This window comes from Paralichthys olivaceus, chromosome 21, assembly GCF_024713975.1.
Source record: "Paralichthys olivaceus isolate ysfri-2021 chromosome 21, ASM2471397v2, whole genome shotgun sequence".
Classification (NCBI taxonomy): Eukaryota; Metazoa; Chordata; class Actinopteri; order Pleuronectiformes; family Paralichthyidae; genus Paralichthys; species Paralichthys olivaceus.
In genome coordinates, this window is record NC_091113.1 from 4,494,428 (window position 1) to 4,521,367 (window position 26,940).

The window sequence follows — 26,940 nt, forward strand, 5'->3', positions numbered from 1 at the left end:
ATTTCATGACTTCTAGGATTGCAGCTCCGCTCCCCCGACTGTGCAGTTTTCTCAGGAGTATAGAATTCACCAGGGAAATCTAATTACTCCGTACAGAAACAGTAGATGGCCAGATTTGTCTTTATATGAAAAAGGGGTCCAAGCAAAACAAAGGATGCGGTGAACAAGAACAAAAAACTACAACAAGCTAATATTTTCTTAAGAACTTCTTTTCATACATTAGAAACAAAGGATGTGCCTGCAGGGATTAAGTATTTGAAATGAAAGTACCAGCTAAACACTACATAATAGTATTTTCACATTATGTCTTCATCCCTGTCCATTTGTTCATGTAGTGGTTTGTATCTTTGCTTGTAAGCAAGATTACGCAAAAACTACTGGACGGATTAATAGGACGTTTGGTGGAAAAATGCGGTTTGGGTCAGGAAAGTGCTAAATAAATTTAGTTGTTGATCCTTTTCTTTGACGTTGTGAGATGAGGCATTTTTCAAAATGTTGATAATAATTAATGGATCTTGATGAAAGCATCAGGCATATTTAGGGGACTGAATATTTTCCTCTTTATAACCTCAACATGCAACATATACACTCTAGTGTGCAGTTGGGATGTCGAGGGGGTTATCCCTAAGCACAAAGCAAAACTATTCACTGAATCTTGCACCAATGGACTTCAGTCCAGATGCGATTATGAGCTGCAGCTTGTAGCGGCCGGTTCTGCTGACATGAGGGGCAGCATGTGGGGAACAGGAGGTCAAACATCAGATGGGACCATTTCTGACCCCTGCAGCACACCACACTGGGGACTCCATGAGGGAATCCAATTTAGTCAACTAAGCCCTCGACATCTTGTAAAAGTCAACAAGCTGTCAGTCATATTTCCCTTTAGTCCTATTCACTACTTTGTCCTTGTCTCCCTTAATTCTGTCCCCTGCCTTACTCCCTTAAACTCCCCTGTCAGAGCACAGGGATGAGTATTCAAGATGGTTTAATGGCTCCAAAAAGGAAACCACTCTGTAAATCCTGATGTCCATAAAGAGATTTAAACTAAGCTTGAACTTGCAAAAGCAATGTGATATTATGAGACAATTATTTAAACTCAAAAATAAATTCAGAGTATAGCTTGTTACATAGTACTAAACTTTATCATTTTTCTCGTATTCTTCTTCAGGCCACATTAAAGACACTCTTTACATCAAGTGTAGGAAAGAAGTGATCGTATGCCAGCAGTTCACAAATGAAAGATAAGGTATGACTCGCCACATGTGGATGATGTTAAGTTTGACATATGAGCACGGGTTCAAAAAGGTGAGACAAAATCTGTAAAGATTCAGGAACTGCATTTACTTAATTCGATTAGTTACTGCATGGACGTGTGGAGGAAAAGAACCGAGCCTCTGAAAAGACAGAGTGATGGATTTAAAGGTCACATCCATTTTAGCAGAAGACATTTATCTTAGAAACTGAGGGTAAAGATTTCAGGCTGAGCCACCGTTCGCCCCTCTGCTGCATTTGACTTGTACAGTTCTGGTTCCCAGAGGTTGAAGCCTGCTGACTTTGGTAAATGTTTCTTACATTTTTATGTAAAATCCAGAGCTTTTCAGTGAGAAGAAGTCTTTTCAAACTTCTGTGATATTCTTGATCATCCATCCATTTCCTTTCCTTCCTTCCCCTTTTTTTTTTTTTTTAGCTGAAATTGTATTTCAAGTCCTGTTATTTCTTGTTAGTGGCTCTTCCTTTCTCTCTCGTACGTCCTCACACATTGACAATGTCATATAAACCACAGGCTTAAACTTCCAAACTGGACAAAGTGTGGAACATGATGTGTAATCCCTACATAACTTGTCAGTAGTGTGGAGAGTCTGTGTCTCGGGTCATGTGGTATTAGATACACTTGAAGTCTCTGAACTGTAAAATACCACCTATGACAAATTACATGTTGTGGGTGTGTGGTAAGTGTTGCTATGTCTACAGTAGGTCTCGTCTCTGGTCTCTGCTGAGGACGCACTGACTGACAATGATGAATTTCATCCCTAAAGAACAGACGTGGGCGATAACGACTCCGTCCATCTCCACAAGAAGGTTCTGCACAAAAGACAGAAACCTGACCTCTTGTATCTTTCATGTCAAATGAGAACCATCCTGTATTAATGATTGAGGATTGCCGTTATCGTTACATTTGTTTGTCCCATGCAGAAGACGCTGTCCAGAATTCAAGTCCAAAATTTAAGTGAATGCTGTTTTTATTGAAAACAAGAGAAAGTAGAGTAAAAAGAGGAGAAATATCTACAATAAGATTCATATTTCAAAATCAAATGACATAATTTGTCAATTTAACCAATTAAATGTTGTGTTGATAATAAATGCAACTGATAAACATTATAATGAATAAACCATGATTGAACACAGATGCTAAATGTGTGTACTTGATATTATACTGCCCTCTAGCGGTGAAAATAAAAAGTATCACATTTTAAACAGGACCGATTAGAGAGAAACCATTGAGGAGAATGTAGAGGTTGTATTTCAAAATATTATGTAACACCTATAATATTTTTTACACCAATCACAAGGGAGAGAAATAATAACCAATTTTTAAATCAATGCACACGGCTTAATCTACTGCTCTGTGATTGATATATCAACTGTATGTATGTGTGTGTGTGTGTGCCCCTTTCATTGAGTTTCCCTAAGTCAGAGTTTTAGCAGTCAGTAAACTGACCAGCAGAGTCACCACGGAGGTCAGTTGTCCTGCAGCACTGCTCTGTCTCATTTCATCTGCAAGAGAAAAAACAAATTCTAACATCAGCTTTAAAATAAAAACAAATGTCTGTACGTGGAGGTACAATGGTCTAATGTCATTTTACACGCACATGAACTTTTTGATCCCCTGATTAATCTGTGCAGTATATCAACAAGAATACAGTTAACCTGTTTTTTGGAATAGTGGTCCGAGTGAGATTGCTGCACTGTCATGGTGAGAAATATCCCTTGCTACTCTTGTGTGAAAACCAGGGTAGCAATGCTGCAGACAAAAGAACATTACAAGTAAATTAGAGTGGCTTCAACAAATCCAAGAGGTTGTTTCCAGGAATAATGATCCAACATTACACCACAGCTCAGGTTGTACGTACAGCTGTGCAGTTGTTGTGTCTCTGAAGACACAGATGGACCTTGCAGTGCAGGTAGATGGATGAAAAGTTGGTAAAAGTGAACATCCTGAAGGAGAAGCGGGCGACAGTGGAGATACCGTTCTGGACCAGCTCTACTGTACCATCCTCTTTATTAGGACACCTGAAAGACAGGGAGGAGGGAGGATTTACCAGGAAGACTTAAGTATGTTGTAATAGAGGGTATGGATATGATGAATTAAAGAAGTGTCCATATGTAAACTTTTGAATTTGTGAATCAGAATCAAACATATTCAAACAACAGCTTTACTCTTCACTAATGAGATTCCAGCGGACAGGGTAGCTGGCATCATTGAAAGGCGTTGCCCAGCACGAGTCCAGAATGGTGGAGATCTGCCGATCATCAACTCCCATAGTCTGCACCTCGATGTACAACCTCTGATCTATTTCCATCTCTAGATTTCTGCTTCTCGTCAGGGGGAAGCGGAAGCCAGGGTCCTCATAGGGGATCATCCTCAAGTGATAGCGACCTTGGCCAGATGGAAGCCTCTTGTTCACAATGCTACACAAAAACACGACACAATAATCAACTCCAAGAAGTATTTTGTCTGGCAATAAGAATGCTGATATTTCTAGAGCATGAGAGTGAGAGAGCTCCAAAGACTCCAAAGGTTATCTTATATTATAGAGTCAAACTCTTTTTGAAATTGTGATCGATCAGAAGAGCTGTGTAAGAAAGGTGGTACAGTAGTTATCACCTCTCCATTGGGTTGATGCCCACATCCATAGACAGGGCCTGGGCCAGAGGATATTCACAGGAGAAGTGCAGGTGAATACTCTTCTCACGGCTAATGAGGCCCTCATGAGGGTCGACATCGCCTTGAACGGTGTTCTCATAGATGAAATGTGTCCCATTGCTCTATGAGAACAATACGACGAAGACGTTAAATGCTATTTTTTTAATGGAATATGAAGCTGTTGTTTGGAGAATGCTCGTAGACAGTGTTTTTGAAATGTATGGACTGTACCCTAAGGACTGTCCCACACAGCTGCTCATCATTATCGAAGTGGAACATCAGTCGTCCATCCTGGAGAGAACCATTGCAGGAGTCATCCCGCAGGTGAAGAGCACTAGGATGGAAGCCAGCTTCAAACAGCTGGCAGCGGGACAGGGACATGTTGGCTGAACTACTGACACAAGTGATGGACGAGTCTATGAGATAGAAAGAAACTGAAAATTAGGTGCAAGTGACAACATGATGTGTTTTTGAACTTGAAGAATTTCTCTAAGTTAAAGTCAGTGATGTATGTGTACATAACTTTGTAAAATCACTGACTTTAAAGATCACTGAAAATCCTAAAAGTAGTACAAGTATGGTTAAGAAATCAAGTATGACTTGAATAGACAGCAATTATTTGTGAAAGAGACGTGTTGCCCTCACCATAGCTCTCATTATTGGGCCGATGGTGGTGTTCGTCACACATGCAGCCATAAACTCCATCCTTCTCACCGCACCACTCATGCTCTGAGCAGTCCTGCTGTTCACAGGGGTCTGACTCAGCTGCGGAAACAGAGGAGACTCGATGGGTAAGAGAGAAGATGTTTCACATTCTTAGGAAAAAAATTTTTTCTACACGATCAATCCACAACATACAACATTGCAAAGCTGGGCGCCACTCTGGGATGTTCAACCCCAACACCGAGCAAGTGCCCTCATAGGCTGAGATGGCAGAACACAGTATGCCATTGGCTGGAGTGTAGAGACAGAGATCATAAACACAGGAAGTGAAGAATGGTTGGGGGTCAGCGTGCAGGTGGCAGTCGCTGAATGGGCCGCTGGTGTTGGTGATGATACTGCAGAGCTCAGTGTATTCCTCCATGAAAGCACAGTTATTCAATCCATCACTGTTTTCATCATCTGTGGATCCACATCTAGAAAATGACAGATCAAGTGCTGCCATTATTACCTGCTGCAGTTTATAAAATGATCCTACATGTTCTTTTCACAGCAGCTCACCCTGATTGGCTTGTAGGGGCCTTCCAGCTGTGTCCAAACTCATTGTCATTTTGTGCCATGGTGCCATTGGGCATGACTTTGTCATCTGCAGGATCATTGTTGAAATTTCCACACATCCCAGTTACTCTGTTTTGATGGTCTTGGCCAACTCTTACCAATAAGGTACTTTTGCCATCAAACTGGACCACCAGGTCGGTGGCTTTGACCACGATGTAGCTTCCCTGCCTCACAATTTGAGCTAAAGCTCCTGTGGTGGTTGGAAGAGAAACCACACTTCCATTTACCTGGAGGGATGAGAGATTAGTAGAAGACAGGAGTTATACTGACACCAGACGAAAAGTTAGATATTGACACAATAATAAAACCTTACTTTTACTCTTTTGTTGGGTCCAATCCTGATATACGCACTCTCTGGTTGATTTGAGAGGTATATATCCACTGTTGATACAAAGGACACAAAGTTGTTGCCACGGTGATTATTCGTGGCTACTACCTGGAACTGGGTTTCATTGGTGCCGTTGCCCACACTCTCAGAGATGGTGTACGAGCAAGTGCCCTGGAAATTAGCCAGTGCCCCATCAAATGTGATGTAGTGGGGATCCCCCCACACGGTGCAAGTGGACATTGCATCGAAACAGCCCAGCTGGCCATTTCTGATCATGCACTCTTGTGCAGGTGTGCAAGATGCAGCAGAGCAGCGCAGATCATTAGGAGCATGACATCTACATCGCTGGGAACAACCGTCTGTCCAGAAGGACTCACCCGCCTGCAACATGGGAGTTAAAGAGACACATATAACATAACAGGCCAAATGGGAAATGTTCAGTAGCACATAACAGCATTATTGTACTTGCTGGGTCACTCGACAGGCTTCCTTTGTCTTTTAATGGAACAGAGCTAATAATATTAATAATATATAATTGCATCCACCAAGTGGCTGAAAAACCAGTCTTAATTATTTATTCCACCCACAGAGGTTGATTGTCAAGTAGGTAATTATTACAAAGGTTATGATTTACACTCTATGCTTTTGTGTCTGATTTAAATGATATTAAATCAATCAAAAAGTAATGGGATTTTATGTTTCACTAGACAAAATCAGACTGGCTAGCTCATAAAGACAGTGCCAAAAACTACTAGGTTTACTTCTTCAGCATTTAAAGCAACATAGTAGCTTTGTGGATCATTGTTTATATTTGACTTACATCATAGTAGAAGCCGTCATATTGGCAGCCACAGCTTTCAACAGGGACACACCTCGCGCCACTCCTGAGGAAACCCTCATCACAGAAACATCCCTCGGAGCAAACCTGCTCACAGGTAGCATCAATGCTGCTGGCACAGGTGTGGCCACAGTCGGTACCACAAAGCTCATAATGGCTGTTAGCTGGACAGTTAAGTCCTTTTTGAATAAGGAGACAATGGTTAGTGTCAGATGCTTATGAACTAAGTATTTGATCTATTTGTCTGAAGTGGATAACCTAGTCTGAAGAATGGTTGACTCACTGCAGGTGGTGTTCTGTCTCCAAGGATAGATTTGAACATTAGCAGACTGACAGGCACTGACATAAGCCTGAATGGCCCTGCACAGAAGATCTTGACCCGCATTTCCCGACACACAAACGTCAAACACACAGTCGTTGAAATATGGCACCGGGTCCACTTGCTCATGGCAGAAGCTTAAGGGGCCGTCCGCGGCTTGAATGACTTCACACTGAGCTCTAGCAGGGAGATCATTGGTACACTGAGGGCAGGAGGAACCACAGCCATCACTGCAGGTGTAGTTTCCTGGCACCTTCCAAGCTGTTCCAAACTCATCTGGAGAGGTGACTATAGCTCCAGATGGGGTGCGGAAGTCATCACTTTGATTTCCATTGAAGTTTCCACAAAGTCCACATGTTTTTTCTCTGTGTAGGTGAAAATAATAGTACATATAGTGTCATAAATCAAAAGATGGGTGATAATAAATGTCAGTCATATTGTTGCTTAGGTGAATGACAGATACCTGTAATTGGCAGGTACGGAGATGAACACTGTACTATATCCATCATAAGTGACACTCAGGCCAAAATCAGCATTGACAAATACACGAGATCCACTTGCATAGATCGACACATTACTTCCATTTAAGAGAATAGGTAAGTTTCTGGAAATTCCATTGACCTAAAAGGGGAATTGGATCAAAGATCAGACGTGCTTTTTGCAACTTTCACGTATTATTCTTCTTCCTTTTTCTTAAAAAAGAACTCAAAAAGCAATCACATCATTTTTTAATTATGATCACATGTACTTCCTTGCAATTAGATTCAATCTAAATGATGCATGGCAATTATCTGAAAAAATAATTTAAGATTTCAATGAACAAGATTTGAATTACTTACTTGAACCACACCCCTTCTTTCCCTTGAAATATGCAATCGGTAGCCCCACACATTCACAAAAACTTCAGCTATGATTGAAACTGGCAACCCATGCCACGGCTCGTTCTTAGCCTCAACTGAAAATTGGTGAAGTCCATCAGTGTCATTACAAAGGGTTGCTAGAACATAGCGGCAGGTTCCCTGGAAGTCGTAGGCCTTGCGATCAAATGTGAGGTAATGGGGGTCTCCAGAGGCAGAGCAGGTGCCATGAGGGTTGGGATGGCAGCCAAACTCACCCCCCACCACACGGCAGGACTCCTGGGGACCACAGGAGTTGGGAATACAGTGCACCATCCCAGTTGTTCCATTACAGGTACAGAAGCTCTGACATTCTTCACTGTCCCAGAACTGTTCACCACCTTGCCGATAGCGTCCATTGTGATGGCATCCGCAGGATGTTGGTGGCACACACTGGTTGCCGTTGAGGACAAAACCATCTTCACACTGGCAACCCTCCTGGCACACAGTGTCACAGGTGAATGGGAAAGAGAGGCTGGGGCAAGTAAAGGGACAAGCGGTTTCACAAAGCTCATAACGGCTGTTAATAGGACAGGTTTGCTCTAAAGGAAAACAAACAGGTTGATAGAAAAAGGTCATTAAACAGTTTGATACCATATTTAAAGTTAACACCACAGGAGGGAAAGTGCTTACCACAGCCAGTTGCGTTCCTCCAGTGTCGCAGGGCTACGCCCTTCTGTTGACATATTAGTGCATAATCCCGTAGGACCTCACACAGTGTGGATGCTGGATCACTAGAGGCTCCCAGGATCTCCATACACACTTGCACATGCGGCCTTGGGTCTACTGTGGCCCAACACTGGGTAAACGGGCCATCTCTTGAGCCAATGATTCCACAGTACTCAGTGGAATTGTAATTTGTTGAAGAATCATTATTTGCACTCTCTACACAGTGGGCAGCGAGGGAGCCGTCTCGCCAGCTGTCTCCAAAGACTTGGGAGCTGTTGACCAGAATGCCATTGGGTGTGCGGAAGTCATCATGTGAGTGACCATTGTAGTTACCACAGAGTCCACCCAGTGAACCATTGTAGACACCAGGTGCAGTGACTCGCACAAAGTGAGGCCAGACTGTCTGCACGGTCACACCAAAGGAGGTGCGAATGATGATACTGTGAATGCTGCTGTGGTAGATTTGGATTTGGTTGGATGCTGAGCTGAAAGGTAGTCTGATCCGCTGACCGTTCACCTAGAGAAAAAAAAAAAAAGTATTTATTTGTTTGGACCTTCTTTCTGTAATATACTTAATTATCTTACCTGAACTGTGCTGCTGTTTGCCATCTCAATGGAGACTTGTGTTCCCTCTGCCTCAAACTTAAGCAACCTGGCAAACCCACGGTGGCCTCTGGGTGCTTTTTCTGCTGTCACCATAAAGTGGGTGTGAGCAGACAATCCCATCACTTTAGCAAGTGTCAGTCGACACGCCCCAGGATACTGGTACATCAGTCCATCAAATGTTTGATATGACCCTGGTCCCCTTATCCAGCATGTTGCATAGCTGTTAGGTCTACACCCTCTTTGTCCCTCCTCCACCCTGCATGACTCAAGGGGACTACAACTATGTGAGCGACATGTCATGCGACCATAACTGCAGCTACAACGTCTTCCACAGTTATTGTCTAGTATCACAGTTTCTCCAGAGCGGTAGTAACGACCCTCAAAGCTGCAGCCACAGCTAGCATGAGGGACACAGACCCCACCACTGAGGATGTGGCCTGAATTGCAGATGCAGCTCTCCTGGGCAGGGAGAGGGCAGTTGTGCGTGGAATTGGGATTGACACAGGTAGCTGGACATCCTGTGCCTTGGGACTCAAAGTGGCTGTTGGCTGGGCAGGGAATTTCTAGACAAAAGCATAAAATAGATATTGACCTCATGAAACTAGTGAAATGATGTTTTAACATAATGTTGAATGAGTGACAGACGTACCACAGAATCCTGGTCTCCTCCAGTTTGGCAGCTGGATACCATTCTGCTGACACTGACTTGCATAAACATTTAGGGCTTGACACAGAATGGGCTGGTACCCTCCTCCTACACAGAGATCATACACACAACTCTCCATGAAATTCTGGGGGGGAAATTGTTGATGGCAAGCGGCAAAAGGTCCCGACCTGTTCTGGAGGATACCACAATGGTCTGCATTGCTGTATAAAGCTGTCTGCTGTTCAGTGCAGGCAGCACAGTTCAGACCTTCACATGGTGCCTCGCATCCAGGCTCATCATCTGCTGGTGCTTGCCAGCTGTTGGCAAATACCACATCAGAGCTCACAATTTCCCCTTGGCGAGTTTGAAAATCATCCCTGGTGTTATTGTTGAAGTTTCCACAAAGGCCACAGGTTGCATTCTGGTAAGTGTAGGGAATGCGGATTCTGACGAAAGAACTTGTGTCATAAGAAACCTCCAAGCCAAAGTCGGTACTGACGATTACAGAAAAACCTGACTGGTAAACCTGGACAGTTCCGTTATTGAGGTAGAGCGGAGTGGCAGCAAAATTTCCATTAATCTGTAAACACACAATTATTTCAATAGTGGAAAAAATACATTTGGTTTTGTAAATAAATAAGTACTGAGATTAACTGTAGTGTAAATCACCAACCTTGGCTTCACCACGATGTCCCTTGACAAGTTCAATAGTTTCATTGTTCACGAACACTTTAACCAGTCGTGTCCAAGAGACTCGTGTACTGCCCCGATGCTCGTTCTTGGCCTCTACTCGGTAGTAGGGCAGCCCATGACCACATTGTTCTGAGAGAACATAAGTGCAGGTACCTTGAAAGTGAAACACTTTGCCATCGAAAGTATAATAATGTGGATCACCGCTTACGGTGCAGGTGCCTTTCTGCACCGTCTGGCAGGAGAACTGAAAGGCACTTGGGCGGCAGATTTGTGAAAAGGAGCAGGGTTGCCTGAGACACTGCAGCCCTGCTGAGGTGCAGGTGCATTTCTGTGCGCAGGTTCTGTCACTCCAGAATGAGTCTCCAAGCTGCACAGGTTCACCTTTGAGGGAAATAAAAATAAAGGTTCTTTGAAAGACTTTGGCTTCTGTTATGTTCGGCATGATACCAACTGAGCATCGCACACACACACAATGACATTACAATTTGGATAATCTCATTTATTGTTGTTGGAAGTTAGACAGTTTTAGTGCTCTATATACTTAACTGTGTGTGTAATTTATTGGGTCAACAACAAGCCAGGGTTTATTATCTTGCTAATATAGATAAGGAGTAGTCACTACTGTTTCACTGATTGGAGTTTCACCGTCTGACCTGGAATCAATGATTTCCAACATTGGGTCGTATGTTGGTTGAGGGTTGGGCAGTTTTGTTTATGAAGGGGCATACAGTGCACAGTAGTTATCCTCCTCTGTATCTGATTTACCGTTAAAAGTGCAGCCTCTTGATCCATGGTCTGACCGGAAGGCCCAGCGCCCGGGTACATTGACATTGCTGCTCAGGCGGAAATTTGAGTTAGTGCCTGTTGCGGCACTAGTGAATGACCCGGGAATGGTGTAATGGTGAACAGAGCTAATTGTATCATAGCCAGCCTGCAAAAACAAAACATAAAATCACACAACTCTATAAAGTTAAGCCCAGAGTTAGTCCTGGAAACTATACACATAATAACTGAAATGAATCAGACCTGCACAGATTTCGAAGTTGAGGCTATTATCCCATAGTTCATCATGACAAATGAGTACTGGCCTCCAGAGATCAACACAGCTTGGACAGTAGTGCTCTAGAAAATATGAATGGATTATCATATGTACAGCTTTCTCTAAACTCTTCAGTAGATACTATAAACAGTATATATATATAATTTCACAATCTAATGTCGCTTTTTCAATTTCTGCATATTTCAATATCATCACAACAATGATTAACACTTAACTCAAAGCCAATTTAATAAATGGGAATTTAGTTTTAAGTCTGTCACATAATTTATGTTTAGATATTTGTCATTTTCTTATCACCATTCAAGAGCTAATTTTTTGCATTATGCTGGATTAAGTTTAAGAAGTAAACTAAAACTTACTGTTCCTGAATTTGGAAAATAGGCCACCCCATACCACGTTGCAACAAAGACCCAGTTGGCATTGAAGTTGATGCTTGGGAAGTAGGTATTAATGTCCTGTGTAGCTTGTTGGAGGACACTGCCACTGGTGTACTGGTTGTAGTAGACTTTACCATTTAGCCTGTTGTCCAAATCTGTCCAGAATGGAGCGATGACGTCTTTGGATCCATGCATTGGAAACCTTAGAGGCGAGTAACTATTCCATGGAACGTTAAAAGTCAGATGTCCATTCTGGTTGACCTGCACATATGAGTCAACAATCATCAGCTGTAAATCAGTGATATAACATTCTGTGATTCAAACTATCGTTATAAAAAAAAAAATATGTGCAGCTTTATTGTATAGTTTGTAATCTGTGGTGTGGAAATTTCATCCAACAGGAAAATATAAAACATGTAAATGATTTTGTCAGTTAATCCTACATACATAAATGTAATTATATGTCCTTCCAAAATAGACAAACGGTCTCCGCAGAGTAATCCGTGGAGAACTTCCATCATCTGAGGCAGAACTTGCAGTTCCAGATATTGGGTAGAGGGGTCCTATAGGAGAAAACACAAAAATGAACACAAAGTTCATCTGTTGGTTTGGAACAGGACGAGGATATAGTTGGTATTGCTATACTGATGTGGAGCAAAATATTTGAAACACTGATCATTGAATGTTTACCAGAGATGTATGAATGATTTTATTACTGTCATACACTGAAGTGATGAAAAGCTTCAAGAGATGTGAACTTACTCACAAACTGAGGAGTCACCACACCTGTCAGGGAGACAAAAGAGGCCGATGAGGAAAGAGATTTGTTTCTGTATCAATGCAACAGCAAGGGATGATTAGATATAACAATAATTATAATGATAAGAAGAAGAATTTGTATTTATATAGAGCTTTTAACAAAGTTGGTAAAATGTGAGAGAGAAAATAAAAGCAAATAACTAAAAATACAAAATCACTTTCAAATATAAAATGTACATTATTAAAAAATATATAATTACTTACTTAACCACCCCAAAATTAAAAGAGACAAAAATATTTGATTTGCCATTCTGGATGGCTATGGAATCAAATCTGTAAGAAATGTATTTACATTAAACCAAGTACAAGTTAAATCATGTAAATATGAATTTAATAATACTTAATGTTATTGAATGAATGAAAAAATTCACCTCTTACCGTTTAAGCTGTCCCCTTCATTAATGTGGGATGACGGGGCTGAACGAGGCTTTAAACAGTAAAAGCTGGCGTGCTTCCATCAACCTCATTAACTTGTAACAGATTTGTTGATCAAGTGTTTTCTCGTCTCTATTTGGCTCATTTCAATGGATTAAATGGGCAGAATCAACTCCTCCACAGATAAATAAATAAATAAACCAAACATTTCTGATGTGCACAAACAATGATGAAAATGTTATAACTATGTGCAGCATCCGCATAGGAAAATGTAATCGAATACTCTGGCAAATGCTTGAGCCTTTTAACGAGTTGTCCAAAGGGTATTTCTCAATTCCAGTTTATAGGAGAGAAGAATAAAGACACTTTGATGGTGAAAAGCTATGCAATAACTTTTACTGCCTTAGAAACTGAATACATTGCACCATGTCCAATGATTTACTCAGTTAATAATTCTCAGAATATTAGGGTTGTGTCATGTTGTTTTCAGGAGGAAGACAAAAGGATATAATGTTCTTTATTGTGTATATCATCCCATGCCGTTGCAAGATCAATCAAACTTTAGGGATAAGCCCGAGAACATGACGTACAGAACCTGAGACACAGTTAAATTATCATTGCATGTTGATGCAGTTGAAAGTTCAGAGTGATTCAAAGACCTTGCATTGCTCCACCATAAAATAATTCATAAGGAGCCATGTTTATTCCCTTTTTATTCTTTGGTTTGAAGATGCTGCATCAAGTTTCCGGTCCCTGCAAGTTGTTTTGAATATTACAGAAGAACCACAGGCAAGATGTGTTTGTCTGGAAGGGAGGACGTTACCTTCTGAAAGCATCATTGTTTTCCCCAGAGGGCATTAAAGACATGTGCAGTCACCCCATCCTGGAGTTGTCACTGCCTCATCTAGATATTTAGCCGGATATTGAGCTTTTGTCAGTGACTTCCCGAACTCGTCAGTGACTGGAAACTCAGGCTAAAAACTCTGTGGCGTGAACTAGGCCTTACTTGGTTTGAATTATACACTGTGATACTAGGTCATTGATACACTGGCAGGTATCTTGTGTAAAATTCGTTTATTATAGTGATGTAACTCATTCTGTTCTTTTATTGCCTTGAATGTTTTATAGCTTTTCATAGTAGTCTTTGTTATAGTGGTTTAGTTTTTACTATAAACTGCCTTAGTAGGCTTTTGTATTTATGTGTTTGATGTGAAAGTGACTAACAGTAGTAAAGTCTGGCAGACAACCAATTTGACTCCTCTGGGGCAATTGAGACAGGTTGAATTGAAGCTGGAATCCCAGTAAGTTTGTCATGTTATCATGTAGGAGGAACAGGAGCAGATAAAAGATGTTATCGCTTTTATAAGCTGTTATCATCCAAAGCCAAGCCTTCCTCACAGCCTCAAAGAAAGAAGAGATTGTTGTGTCAGAGCCAATCCACTGTTACTCACAAAGTTAAAGTCAAATGAAAATAAACTGGTAAAGAGATGGTTCACAGTCAGAAAACACAACCGATCATTGCTAAACTTGGTGTTAGGATCAGTTTTTTGAACAAATGAATGAGTTACTCCACCGAGGAGGTTGCAGTATGTCTGGATTTCTGTTTGTTACTGAACTGATTTTATTGAAACCAACAAAGATCCATTACGTTTGGTCCAAACTCAGGGGTGGATCAAATAATCTTTATCACTCTCTTTAACTTTGCGTCTTTCTTTTATTTGACAATTTTATCGATTCCCAATATTTAAGTGCTTATATTTTACTATACACCACTTCTTTGAGTTTGGAAAAGCATTAAATAAATGCAGTCCATTTAACAGTAATTTGCATTGCACTGCAGTGACATGCAGGTATTAATCCACAACCTGATTATTGTTGATTAGTTCATTAACGTGGTTCCTGGCAGCTTGCAACCACAGAACCCTCCTCTATGAACAACGTACGTCAGTTTTCCTGCTGGACTGAGATTGTGTTCAAAATATCGTAGGTGACACATTACATCTGTTCTCCACACATACTTTATTTAGAATTGGAACCTTTGCGATACATAGTCATTTGATTAGACATGGGTCATTGTATATGGGATTCAATCAACGAATACACACAGTGAATACAACAAACAAGTGGTTTCAGCTATATCATGTTGTATGTTGGTGCCCCCTTCCATTGTTAAGCAAAATTACTGACACAAATACAAATCACAAGTTATACTCCAAATATATTGAGTAAAATACCGATTATTTCTGATCTCCCTAGACCAGAGTTTTGAGAGTAAGCAAACTGACCAACAGGGTAACCAGCGAAGTCAGCTGGCCTGGGGCACAGGCTCTTTCAATTGTGCCTGCAAGAGAAGAATCCAAATTTTAAAACATGAATTTAATCAAGCTCAAGCTTTGTGTCATCTAAAACAATGCAAAAGTTGTGAAAAGATAACCGACCTTGAACATTTCTTTTTCCCAACAGGTGTAGGGGTCCTACTGACAGGAATGAAGTGTCATGGAAGGATACGTCCCTCTCAACTCGCCTGTGGTGACCCGGGTAGCAGTGCTGCAAGAAAACAACATTAGAGGCTTATTCTAATTCCCCTGTTGATAGTGAATCTATTCCATATACTTCATGTAAAGATGCACAATGTGTCTGCATTTCTTCCCACTGTACAGAAATGGAGCTTAAACATTCTGAATACAGGATGCTGCCGCAATCTGGCATAGCATCAAATAGCTAATTAACACCTGAAAACATCTTGTCAGTAGGAGTTTATGACCTGTCCTTTAGCCAGCCACCATATATAAGTACAGTGGCACTCACAGCTGTGCAGTTGTTGTGTCTCAGAAGACACAGGTGAACTCGGCAGTGCAGGTAAATGGAAGAAAAGTTGGAAAACGTGAACATCCTGAAGGAGAAACGAGCCACAGTGGAGTTGCCATTCTGAACCAGCTCCACTGTCCCATCCTCTTGATTAGGACACCTGAAAGTCAGGGAAGGCAACATTGTAAAAAAGAGAAATGGTAGACCAAGTGAAGAGAAGACATTTTTTTCATACTTTAGCAATCAAGAGTAAGAAATCATTATGTTCAGACAAAAAAGTTGCAATAGTTCCATTACTCTTCACTGATGAGATCCCAGCGAACAGGGTAGGTGTCAAGGTTGACTGGCGTTGCCCAACAAGAGTCCACAACAGTGGAGATCTGCCGTTGATCGACTCCTTCTGTTCGCACCTCCACATACAATCTCTCGTCAATTTCCACATCAAGAGTCCTGTTGCTGGTGAAGGGGAAGCGGAAGCCAGCGTCCTGGTAGGGGATCAGTCTCATATGATACTGCCCTTGGCCAACTGGAAGCTTCTTCCTCACAACGCTATGAAGAAAACAACATATAATACAACTACACTTTAGAAGGAATCGATTGACAGGTATGTGTTAACTTTAAATGCATTTAAAATTCACCTGTTTATTTAATATAAATGGTGGGTGATGCGAGTAATTACACAAGGATTCCCTTCACTGTTTAATATAATTATTTTTGAAATACGTATCAATTCACCCTCTAGCAGCATCATATCATGAAATCGATATAATACAACATATAGAGGAAATGGGACTGTCACCTCTCTAGAGGATTAATGCCCACATCCATAGACACGGCCTGAGTCAGAGGGTAAATACAGCAGAAACGCAGATGGATGTTCCTCTGGCGGCTGATTAGTCCATCATGAGGATCCACATCGCCCTGGATGGTATTCTCATACATGAAATGGCTTCCATTGCTCTACAAATTGAAAAGACAAAGCGGTATTAGTTGTTGGAAATAAATGATCTGAAATGAATTTCTGTATGAACTGATAACAGAACAGTGACTGTACCCTGAGAACCGTCCCGCAGAGCTGCTCGTTATTGTTGAACTCGAACACCAGTCGGCCATTCTGTAGAGTACCGATACAGGACTCCTCTTTGAGATGGAGGGCGTCAGAGTGGAAGCCAGCTTCAAAGAGCTGACAGCGGGACACGGACATGGTGCCTGAACTACTGACACAAGTGATGGACGAGTCTATGAAAGAGAGTTAGAAATAAAAATGTGTCTCTTTAGTTTTTCATTAGTTAATCTCATGATTAAAAGCAGTACTAATTCATATTTACTACAGCTTAAATTACTCAAAATTACTTGTATGTGTAGTTTTTTTTTAACCGTAATGCTTCCAGATAGTTGAAGTTAAAATCTACCTTTGAGTTTATCTACTCAGGCTTCAAAGAATTTCATCTCGTTTGGAGTCGTATGAGCTAGTATAATGCATTAAGGCGGTAAAAATGTTCATCTGTTCTGTAATGTCAGTAAGAACGCCTCTGTCAACAGTCTTTTAAGAAGCCTCACCATAGCTCTCATTATTGGGCCGATGGTGGTGTTCATCACAGAAGCAGCCGTAAACCCCGTCCTTCTCACCACACCACTCATATTCTGTGCAGTTCAGCTCCTCACACGGGTCGGATGTGGCTGTGGAAATTGTGAGGAAAGGGTGAGATAAAAAGTAATGAAACGGAATAAGTAAAAGTGGTACAAATGGCTTGCTCTAATAACCTATTGTCTTATTTTTAACCTTGGCTATCAATTAGCATAGTTTAACATTACCACAATGCAAAGCCGGGCGCCACTCAGAAATGTTCAACCCCAAAACCGAGCAGGTTCTCTCATAAGCTGAGATGGCAGAACACAGCATGCCATTGGCTGGGGTGTAGAGGCAGAGATCATAGACACAGGAACTGAAAAATGGCTGAGGGTCAGAGTGTAAGTGACAGTCGCTGAATGGGCCGCTGGTGTTGGTGATGATGCTGCACAGCTCAGAATATTCTTCCCTATAGATGCAGTTGTTCAATCCATCATCGTCCCATTCATCCGTTGATCCACATCTAGAAAAGACATCATACATATTCACTCTTGAAGTGACTTACTTTGCAACATTGTTCTCTGTAATATTTCTACAATCCACCGTTTGACCTAAATAATTGAAAACATATGAGGTCCTGGTGAAGCTGAGAATGATCATATTTATTGTAAACTGACAATGATAATTTGGTGGTGGAATATCCTACATAAATTCATTTCATAGCATCTCACCCTGATTGGCTTGTAGGTGCCTTCCAACTGTGTCCAAACGCATTGTCATTTTGTGCCAGGGTACCATTGGGCGTGACTTTGTCATCTGCGGGATCATTGTTGAAATTTCCACACATCCCAGTCACTTTGTTTTGATGGTCTTGGCCAACTCTGACCAGTAAGGTACTTCTGCCGTCAAACTGGACCACCAGGTCGGTGGCTTTGACCACTATGTAGCTTCCCTGCCTCACAATTTGAGCTAAAGCTCCTGTGGTGGTTGGAAGAGAAACCACACTTCCATTTACCTGGAGGGATGAGAGACAGACAGACAGTGAAGAAGAACTTGCTTACAACAGACAGATATAGTGACATGTTCATTCTTAGAGTAATCACAGGCTTACCGTTACTCTTTTGTTCGGTCCAATCCTCAGATTCACTCTCTCTGTTTGGTTTGAGAGGAATACATCCACTGCTGACACAAATGACACGCGGTTGTTGCCACGGTGATTATTGGTGGCAGCTACTAGGAATTGCGTTCCACTGGTACCGTTGCCCACACTCTCAGAGATGATGTACGAGCAAGTGCCCTGGAAATGAGCCAGTGCCCCATCAAATGTGATGTAGTGGGGATCCCCCCACACGGTGCAAGTGGACATTGCATCGAAGCAGCCCAGTTTGCCATTTCTGATGATGCACTCTTGCGCAGGTGTGCAGGATTCAGCAGAGCAGCGCAGATCGTTAGGGGCATGACATCTACATCGCTGGGAGCAACCGTCTGTCCAGAAGGACTCACCCGCCTGCAACATGGGAGTTAAAGAGATGAAAAATTCCCCAAAAACATTTGTGCATTTTCTACTCTAACAACACAAAAAACACTGCTGAGAAGAATAGAATGGCAGAATTAAATCATTTGCATCCCATCTTATATAGCATACATTAATTTGCTGTAACAATAGCTACCTAGCTAAGCTCAATTTTACGTTCATTATGTATGTATGTCACAAGTATGTATTCTGATAATAATCTGATGACAGACAAAGCAACTGTTGTAGTGTTTTTTTGTTTTTTAATAAGCTCTTGACCAATGGCCAGATGTGCAAAGACTGAAATATTTGCGGAACTCATCTGATGGGGACTATTCAATATTCTACTGATTAAAAATATGTATAAAAAAATCTTGTTTTATTCATTTACATTTCTATGACTTACATTATAGTAGAAGCCGTCATATTGGCAGCCACAGCTTTCCACCGGGACACACCTTGCCCCACTCCTGAGGAACCCCTCATCACAGAAACATCCCTCAGAGCAAACCTGATCACAGGTGGCATCAATGCTGCTAGCACAGGTGTGGCCACAGTCGGTACCACAAAGCTCATAATGGCTGTTAGCTGGACAGTTGAGTCCTTAATGAGTCAGGAAAGAAAAGATGGCTTTTAGATGGTTCTAGTAGATTTAAAAATCAAAATACAGTCGTCCAGTCAGTTGCTCGTAATGCATTGATGGTTGACTCACTGCAGGTGGTGTTCTGTCTCCAAGGATAGATTCGAACATTAGCAGACTGACAGGCACTGACATAAGCTTGAATGGCCCTGCACAGAAGATCTTGACCCGCACTTCCCGACACACAAACGTCAAACACACAGTCGTTGAAATATGGTGCCGGGTCCACTTGCTCATGGCAGAAGCTTAAGGGGCCGTCCGCTGCTTGAATGACTTCACACTGAGCTCTAGCAGGGCCCTCATTGATACACCGAGGGCAGGAGGAACCACAGCCATCACTGCAGGTGTAGTTTCCTGGCACCTTCCAAGCTGTTCCAAACTGATTTGGAGAGGTGACTATAGCTCCAGATGGGGTGCGGAAGTCATCACTTTGATTTCCATTAAAGTTTCCACAAAGTCCACATGTTTTTCCGCTGTAATGATGATGATGAATAGGGAAAATTCAGTGCCATTTATCAGATACAATCGATCAATCAAACTTTACTTCTGTTGCCCCTTTAATGTAGGTAAGTGCAATACAAAGACAAAAACTACACCTAAATATCTAAATGCTACTGGGAAAAAAGATCCTGGTTCGTTTGTTGAAAATGTTTCAGAAAAGTACAGCAGCATAGGCTGGTGCAAGACAATGGATTACTTAATTCTAAAATCAATGTGAAAACAATAACGACAAGCAATCAACACTAGGATTCCAAACCTGTAATTTGATGGCACAGAGATGTACACTGTGCTCCATCCATCGTATGAGACACTGAGGCCAAAATCAGCATTGATAAATGTGCGTGATCCACTTGCAAAGACAGACACATTTCCACTCAACAGAATTGGCAGATTGTTAATTATTCCATTTACCTAAAACATTGGGGGAAAAAATTGCATGAACAAGTTATATATTTATATATATATATTCGTACTTAAAATGTGTTGGATACTTGTGACCTAGATTCAGTTGCCAGTACTTTATGGTGATCAAAGTACAGTATGTAAAGCTAAAATTTGTAAAACTACCTCAAAATCCTCTTAAATCTTTATTATGCAATTGTGTTACCAGTTACACAACTTTGCAATGAGAATATTTGCGGTAAGACAGATCTCAGACAGATCTGGGACTTTAAAAATTGATAATTTCTCTGAATAAATATGTTAGTAATGTTTCAAACATTGTTCGCCTCACCTCTACCACACCTCTGTTGTGCCTGGACACACGCAGTCTGTAACCCAATACATTCACAAAAACTTCAGCTGTGATTGAAACTGGCAACCCATGCCACGGCTCGTTCTTAGCCTCAACTGAAAATTGGTGAAGTCCATCAGTGTCATTACAAAGGGTTGCTAGAACATAGCGGCAGGTTCCCTGGAAGTCGTAGGCCTTGCGATCAAATGTGAGGTAATGGGGGTCTCCAGAGGCAGAGCAAGTGCCATGAGGGTTGGGATGGCAGCCAAACTCACCCCCCACCACACGGCAGGACTCCTGGGGACCACAGGAGTTGGGAATACAGTGCACCATCCCAGTTGTTCCATTACAGGTACATGAGCTCTGACATTCTTCACTGTCCCAGAACTGTTCACCACCTTGCCGATAGCGTCCATTGTGATGGCATCCGCAGGATGTTGGTGGCACACACTGGTTGCCGTTGAGGACAAAACCATCCTCACACTGGCAACCCTCCTGGCACACAGTGTCACAGGTGAATGGGAAAGAGAGGCTGGGGCAAGTAGAGGGACAAGCGGTTTCACAAAGCTCATAACGGCTGTTAATAGGACAGGTTTGCTCTAAAGGAAAACAAACAGGTTGATAGAAAAAGGTCATTAAACAGTTTGATACCATATTTAAAGTTAACACCACAGGAGGGAAAGTGCTTACCACAGCCAGTTGCGTTCCTCCAGTGTCGCAGGGCTACGCCCTTCTGTTGACATATTAGTGCATAATCCCGTAGGACCTCACACAGTGTGGATGCTGGATCACTAGAGGCTCCCAGGATCTCCATACACACTTGCACATGCGGCCTTGGGTCTACTGTGGCCCAACACTGGGTAAACGGTCCATCTCTTGAGCCAATGATTCCACAGTACTCAGTGGAATTGTAATTTGTTGAAGAATCATTATTTGCACTCTCTACACAGTGGGCAGCGAGGGAGCCGTCTCGCCAGCTGTCTCCAAAGACTTGGGAGCTGTTGACCAGAATGCCATTGGGTGTGCGGAAGTCATCATGTGAGTGACCATTGTAGTTACCACAGAGTCCACCCAGTGAACCATTGTAGACACCAGGTGCAGTGACTCGCACAAAGTGAGGCCAGACTGTCTGCACGGTCACACCAAAGGAGGTGCGAATGATGATACTGTGAATGCTGCTGTGGTAGATTTGGATTCGGTTGGATGCTGAGCTGAAAGGTAGTCTGATCTGCTGACCGTCCACCTAGAGAGCCATTTAAACAGCCAGAGTCAGACATGCTGATAAAAAAAGTATTTATTTGTTTGGACCTTCTTTCTGTAATATACTTAATTATCTTACCTGAACTGTGCTGCTGTTTGCCATCTCAATGGAGACTTGTGTTCCCTCTGCCTCAAACTTAAGCAACCTGGCAAACCCACGGTGGCCTCTGGGTGCTTTTTCTGCTGTCACCATAAAGTGGGTGTGAGCAGACAATCCCATCACTTTAGCAAGTGTCAGTCGACACGCCCCAGGATACTGGTACATCAGTCCATCAAATGTTTGATATGACCCTGGTCCCCTTATCCAGCATGTTGCATAGCTGTTAGGTCTACACCCTCTTTGTCCCTCCTCCACCCTGCATGACTCAAGGGGACTACAACTATGTGAGCGACATGTCATGCGGCCATAACTGCAGCTACAACGTCTCCCACAGTTATTGTCTAGTATCACAGTTTCTCCAGAGCGGTAGTAACGACCCTCAAAGCTGCAGCCACAGCTAGCATGAGGGACACAGACCCCACCACTGAGGATGTAGCCTGAATCGCAGATGCAGCTCTCCTGGGCAGGGAGAGGGCAGTTGTGCGTGGAATTGGGATTGACACAGGTAGCTGGACATCCTGTGCCTTGGGACTCAAAGTGGCTGTTGGCTGGGCAGGGAATTTCTAGACAAAAACATAAAATAGACATTGACCTCATGAAACTAGTGAAATTATGTTTTAACATAATGTTGAATGAGTGACAGACTTACCACAGAATCCTGGTCTCCTCCAGCTTTGCAGCCGGATACCATTCTGTTGACACTGACTTGCATAAACATGTAGGGCTTGACACAGAATGGGCTGGTACCCTCTTCCTACACAGAGATCATACACACAATTCTCCACAAAGGTCTGTGGGGGAAACTGTCCATGGCAAGCAGCAAAAGGTCCCGACCTGATCTGGAGGATACCACAATTGCCTGCGTTGCTGTATAAAGCTGTCTGCTGTTCAGTGCAGGCAGCACAGTCCAGACCTCTGCATCGGATCCCACATCCACGCTCATCATCTCCTGGTGCTTGCCAGCTGTTGGCAAATACCACATCAGAGCTCACAATTTCCCCTTGACGAGTTTGAAAGTCATCCCTGGGGTCATTGTTGAGGTTTCCACATAAGCCACAGGTTGCGTTGTGGTAAGTGGTGGGTACGCTGATCCTGACATAATGATATGCATCGTAAGAAACCACCAAGCCAAAGTCAGTACTGATGACCAGAGAGAAACCTGACTGGTAAACCTGGACAGAACCATTGCTAAGGGAGAATGGAGTAGCAGTATAACTTCCATTGACCTATAAGCACAGAAACAGGCAAATACATCATTGTTAACAATACAGAATACATAAAAATACTATATAAACAGGGTGTGCAGTTGTTTTGAGGTTGACGCTCTATTGCTTACCTTCGCCTCACCACGATGTCCTTTGACAAGCTCGATAGTTTCATTGTTCACGAACACTTTAACCAGTCGTGTCCAAGAGACTCGTGTACTGCCCCGATGCTCGTTCTTGCCCTCTACTCGGTAGTAGGGCAGCCCACGTCCACATTGTTCTGAGAGAACATAAGTGCAGGTACCTTGAAAGTGAAACACTTTCCCATCGAAGGTGTAGTAATGTGGATCACCACTTATGGTGCAGGTACGTCTCTGCACTGTCTGGCAGGAGAACTTAAATGAAGCCCGACGGCAGATTTGTGAAAAGGAGCAGGGTTGCCTGTGACACTGCACGCCTGCTCTGGTGCAGGTGCATTTCTGTGCGCAGGTTCTGTCACTCCAGAATGAGTCTCCGAGCTGCACAGATTCACCTTTGAGGGAAATAAAAATAAAGGTTCTTTGAAAGACTTCGGCTTCTGTTACTTTTTAACCATTTACATTTTTAACTTTGTGGAGGGCAATTTTGCCTTTTTTTTCCAGAGCAAAAGGTAGAGTGGTGACACAAAAGAATGAGAGAGGATAAATGGTTTGTGCATGTTCATGGTCAGTGTTTTAATCTTGTAGGACACCAAGATGCCCTAACAATTTGACTTTCAGAAATACTTAATCATAAATTCATCTTTACAAATCCCCACATTCCCTGTGTAATAGCTGTCGGCTTTGTGCAGCATATAAAACCTTCATCAATGGCTAATTTACTGATCACATATCCACATTACATTAAGAAGTATCAATAGCAATCACCCTCTGGTTCTGGTCTTACCATTAAACCTGCAGCCTCTTTGTCCATGGTCTAACCGGTAAGCCCAGCGACCAGCTACGTTGACGTTGCTGTTCAGTCTGAAAACTGAGCTACTGCCTGTTGCATTTGCATTGAATGATCCTGGCATGCTGAGATGGTGAGCAGAACCGACTGTGTCATATCCAGCCTGGAAATATATGTTGCACAGACACAATGAAATGTTTGATTTGTTTCTATTTCTTCACTACCATTTCTGCGAGTGCAGCATGGGAACCTGTTTTGCAGTTGTTTTTATTTGTAGGCACTAACCTGTACATTGCGGCCTGTTGCTGCTATTTGACCATAGTTCATCAACACAAATGAGTAACTGCCGCCAGAGATCAAGACTGCTTGCACTGTGGTTTGCTGTAAAAAATGAATTGTTTTTTAGTTATTAATAGAACACGCATACACGATGAAATCAAGTATTTCCCCAACAAAAAAAGCTCACTTACTGTGCCAGTATTTGAATAGTAGGCAACCTCATACCATGTAGCAACAAAGACCCAGTTGGCATTAAAGCGCAGTGTTGGGAAGTAGGTATTAATGTCCCGTGTAGCTTGTTGGAGGACACTGCCACTGGTATACTGTTTGTAGTAGATCTGACCATTTCTTCTGTTATCCAAATCTGTCCAGAATGGAGCAATTAAATCTCTGGATCCATGTAATGGAAACCGTTGAGCTGTGTAATGACTCCATGAAGCATTAAAGGTCAGGTGTCCATTGTGGTTCACCTGAAAACACATCAAACATAATAAGTAAATGTTGATCACAGACAACCATACAAATATCAACATATTTATTCACATAAATCATGTAAAATGTTTTATGTTTATGTTTGAACACATACTATTTGCTTCTCTGAATTATTTTGTCTATTTATCTGTCACAACTAAGATGTCGATTAGAAGGGATTATCTAACCAGTAGATGCAAATCTGAATTATCCGCATAGCATATAAGAAAAAATCTTCAAAATATATGACTATAGTCTGCAAAAAACATTTTTACATACATAAATCTGATTATATGACGTTCCAAAGTAGACAAAGGTTCGTTGCAGGGGAATTCGAGGTGAACTTCCGTCATCTGATCGAGAGCTTGCTGTTCCATGAATTGGGTAAAGGGGACCTGTATAAAGAATGAAAGAAGTGACATTAAAAAAATAGAACGGCCATATAGCTGTTATTAGCATATAGAATTTCTAGATCATCACACCTGAACATTAATATCCTTATTTGATCCTACTTGCAGAAACCCTGTACTTTCACAACTATACTCGTTTAACAAAACGAACAAAATTGAGACATGACCTCAAGGTTCAGTGGGTAGAATTTAGTGACATCTAGTGATGAATTTGCATGTTGCAGATAAATGCCCCTTTCCTCAAAAGGTGTTGAGTTTGTCCAGTTTGGACTACTGAAAAAAACATGACAACCCCCGTATTTTTATATTCAATTTCTGCCAATAGATCCCTTCCACCTAAATCTGACAACCTGAATCTTTAACATGAGATGCAACGAAACATATTTTAAGGCTACTCACTCTTATTAACAAACTCGACAGTGGTAATAGATGCAATCCAGTGGTAAAGGGTAAAACCCTGGTAATACCTGCTTTGAGCTAACTGACCTGAATGTGTGACTATCATCTGAAGAGAATGAACGAAGAAAAAACTAAGAGCTTATTCAAACTTCAACTTACTTGCAGTCTGAGGATCCACCGAACCTAATAAAGCAAACATATAGATATAATTAGAAATAAAAAGTTGACTTGTAAATCAGTCAATATAGATCAGTCAATGAATTTATGTGAATGCATCAACAGTCATAAAGGGTAATTTTATTTTTATTTTTTTCAAAATACTTACTCATCATCCCCAGGAGCAGCACAGGCCACAGGATTTGACGGGCCATTTTTGAAGCCTCAAAAATGAAACCTGCTGATCAAATATGATCCATCAAGATTCATGGAGAAAAAAAACAAAACTAGAAATTACACAGGAAGCACATACCCCGCAAGAGTGCAACACCCTGTATATTTGTGTTATGTTTTAAATGGCAAATAAATGAAAAGCATATCAATATAGACATGTTTATGACATGTCTAGCAATATTAAAAACTATTTGAAATTTGATCTATTTGAAAAAAAAGAAACTGTGTCTGTTATATTCTGCTCACTGGCTTTCAGGAATGACCCCCGATGTGACTGAGGTAATAATGAAAGTGAACAATAAAGTGGCGATGTCAGAGGACGATAAACAAACATTGATTCATTAGATTAAAATTGTTATCATTGCAGTCATCATGGAACAGTAAAGTTAAATTTCTCATTAAATACAGATTGAAATACAGTTTTTAACTAAATACAATCATGCAACATCCCGTTTTAGAAAAAAAAATTTCAATCATACAAAATAAATGAATTACCTGTTCAATGTATGCTGCAGTTGTTCTAGTACCTCTCATCAATGTCAGACAGCTGGAAGTGTCCATGCTTTATATGGTGAAAGCTGGCACAGCTCCATGAAGCTGTGGTTTGACCTGTTTGCAGGTGCTTTAATCAGGTAAAATCTCATCGCTTCCTCATAACAACTAAACTAAACATTCAATTGTCTAAAGAGTTTGGTGCAGATTACCTGCAGAAACCAATAGAGGGAGATTTAACAAGGGATGTATCAACTTTCTATCCCACAGAGTTAAATCTGAGAATATGCTGTTTTGTTCATCAGATGTGTTTCAATTAAAAAATGTATTATTTTCCCAGAAGATAGTTTTGGTTTTGTTTAATCTTTTGAGATTTCTGCCTCCGCCACAGTACAATGCAAATGAAAGGAATT

The 26,940-nt window shown here is 41.7% G+C and overlaps 1 protein-coding gene across 1 annotated transcript; it reads right to left on the reverse strand.

Annotated features, from left to right (window-relative positions):
- Positions 1 to 1,687: 1,687 nt before the first annotated feature.
- Positions 1,688 to 26,592, reverse strand: LOC109640690 (IgGFc-binding protein-like). Its single transcript, XM_069518076.1, has 49 exons — positions 26,531 to 26,592; positions 25,971 to 26,039; positions 25,805 to 25,828; positions 25,116 to 25,231; positions 24,557 to 24,835; positions 24,372 to 24,467; positions 24,084 to 24,249; positions 23,291 to 23,691; positions 22,604 to 23,180; positions 21,934 to 22,517; positions 21,285 to 21,837; positions 20,595 to 21,193; positions 20,118 to 20,272; positions 19,433 to 19,833; positions 19,127 to 19,323; positions 18,319 to 18,714; positions 17,939 to 18,222; positions 17,453 to 17,730; positions 17,198 to 17,317; positions 16,692 to 16,876; positions 16,437 to 16,597; positions 15,935 to 16,186; positions 15,638 to 15,797; positions 15,268 to 15,376; positions 15,088 to 15,170; positions 13,420 to 13,424; positions 12,398 to 12,465; positions 12,083 to 12,198; positions 11,618 to 11,896; positions 11,225 to 11,320; positions 10,964 to 11,129; positions 10,179 to 10,579; positions 9,509 to 10,085; positions 8,839 to 9,422; positions 8,218 to 8,770; positions 7,528 to 8,126; positions 7,152 to 7,309; positions 6,653 to 7,053; positions 6,352 to 6,548; positions 5,517 to 5,912; positions 5,147 to 5,430; positions 4,784 to 5,061; positions 4,571 to 4,690; positions 4,157 to 4,341; positions 3,887 to 4,047; positions 3,439 to 3,690; positions 3,132 to 3,291; positions 2,929 to 3,022; positions 1,688 to 2,775 (listed from the first exon to the last, which is right to left on the reverse strand). Exons 2-49 carry the CDS (start codon positions 26,014 to 26,016, stop codon positions 2,687 to 2,689), a joined length of 12,441 nt encoding a protein of 4,146 aa, XP_069374177.1. The 5' UTR covers positions 26,017 to 26,039; positions 26,531 to 26,592; the 3' UTR covers positions 1,688 to 2,686.
- Positions 26,593 to 26,940: the final 348 nt, after the last annotated feature.

Coding starts and splice junctions, on each gene's coding strand:
- LOC109640690 (XM_069518076.1), bottom strand. CDS start 26,016: ATGGCCCGTCAAATCCTGTGGCCTGTGCTGCTCCTGGGGATGATGA. Junction 5,913..6,351: donor ATGACGGCTTCTACTATGAT/GTAAGTCAAATA, acceptor CCCATGTTGCAG/GCGGGTGAGTCCTTCTGGAC. Junction 5,062..5,146: donor GCCCCTACAAGCCAATCAGG/GTGAGCTGCTGT, acceptor GTCATTTTCTAG/ATGTGGATCCACAGATGATG.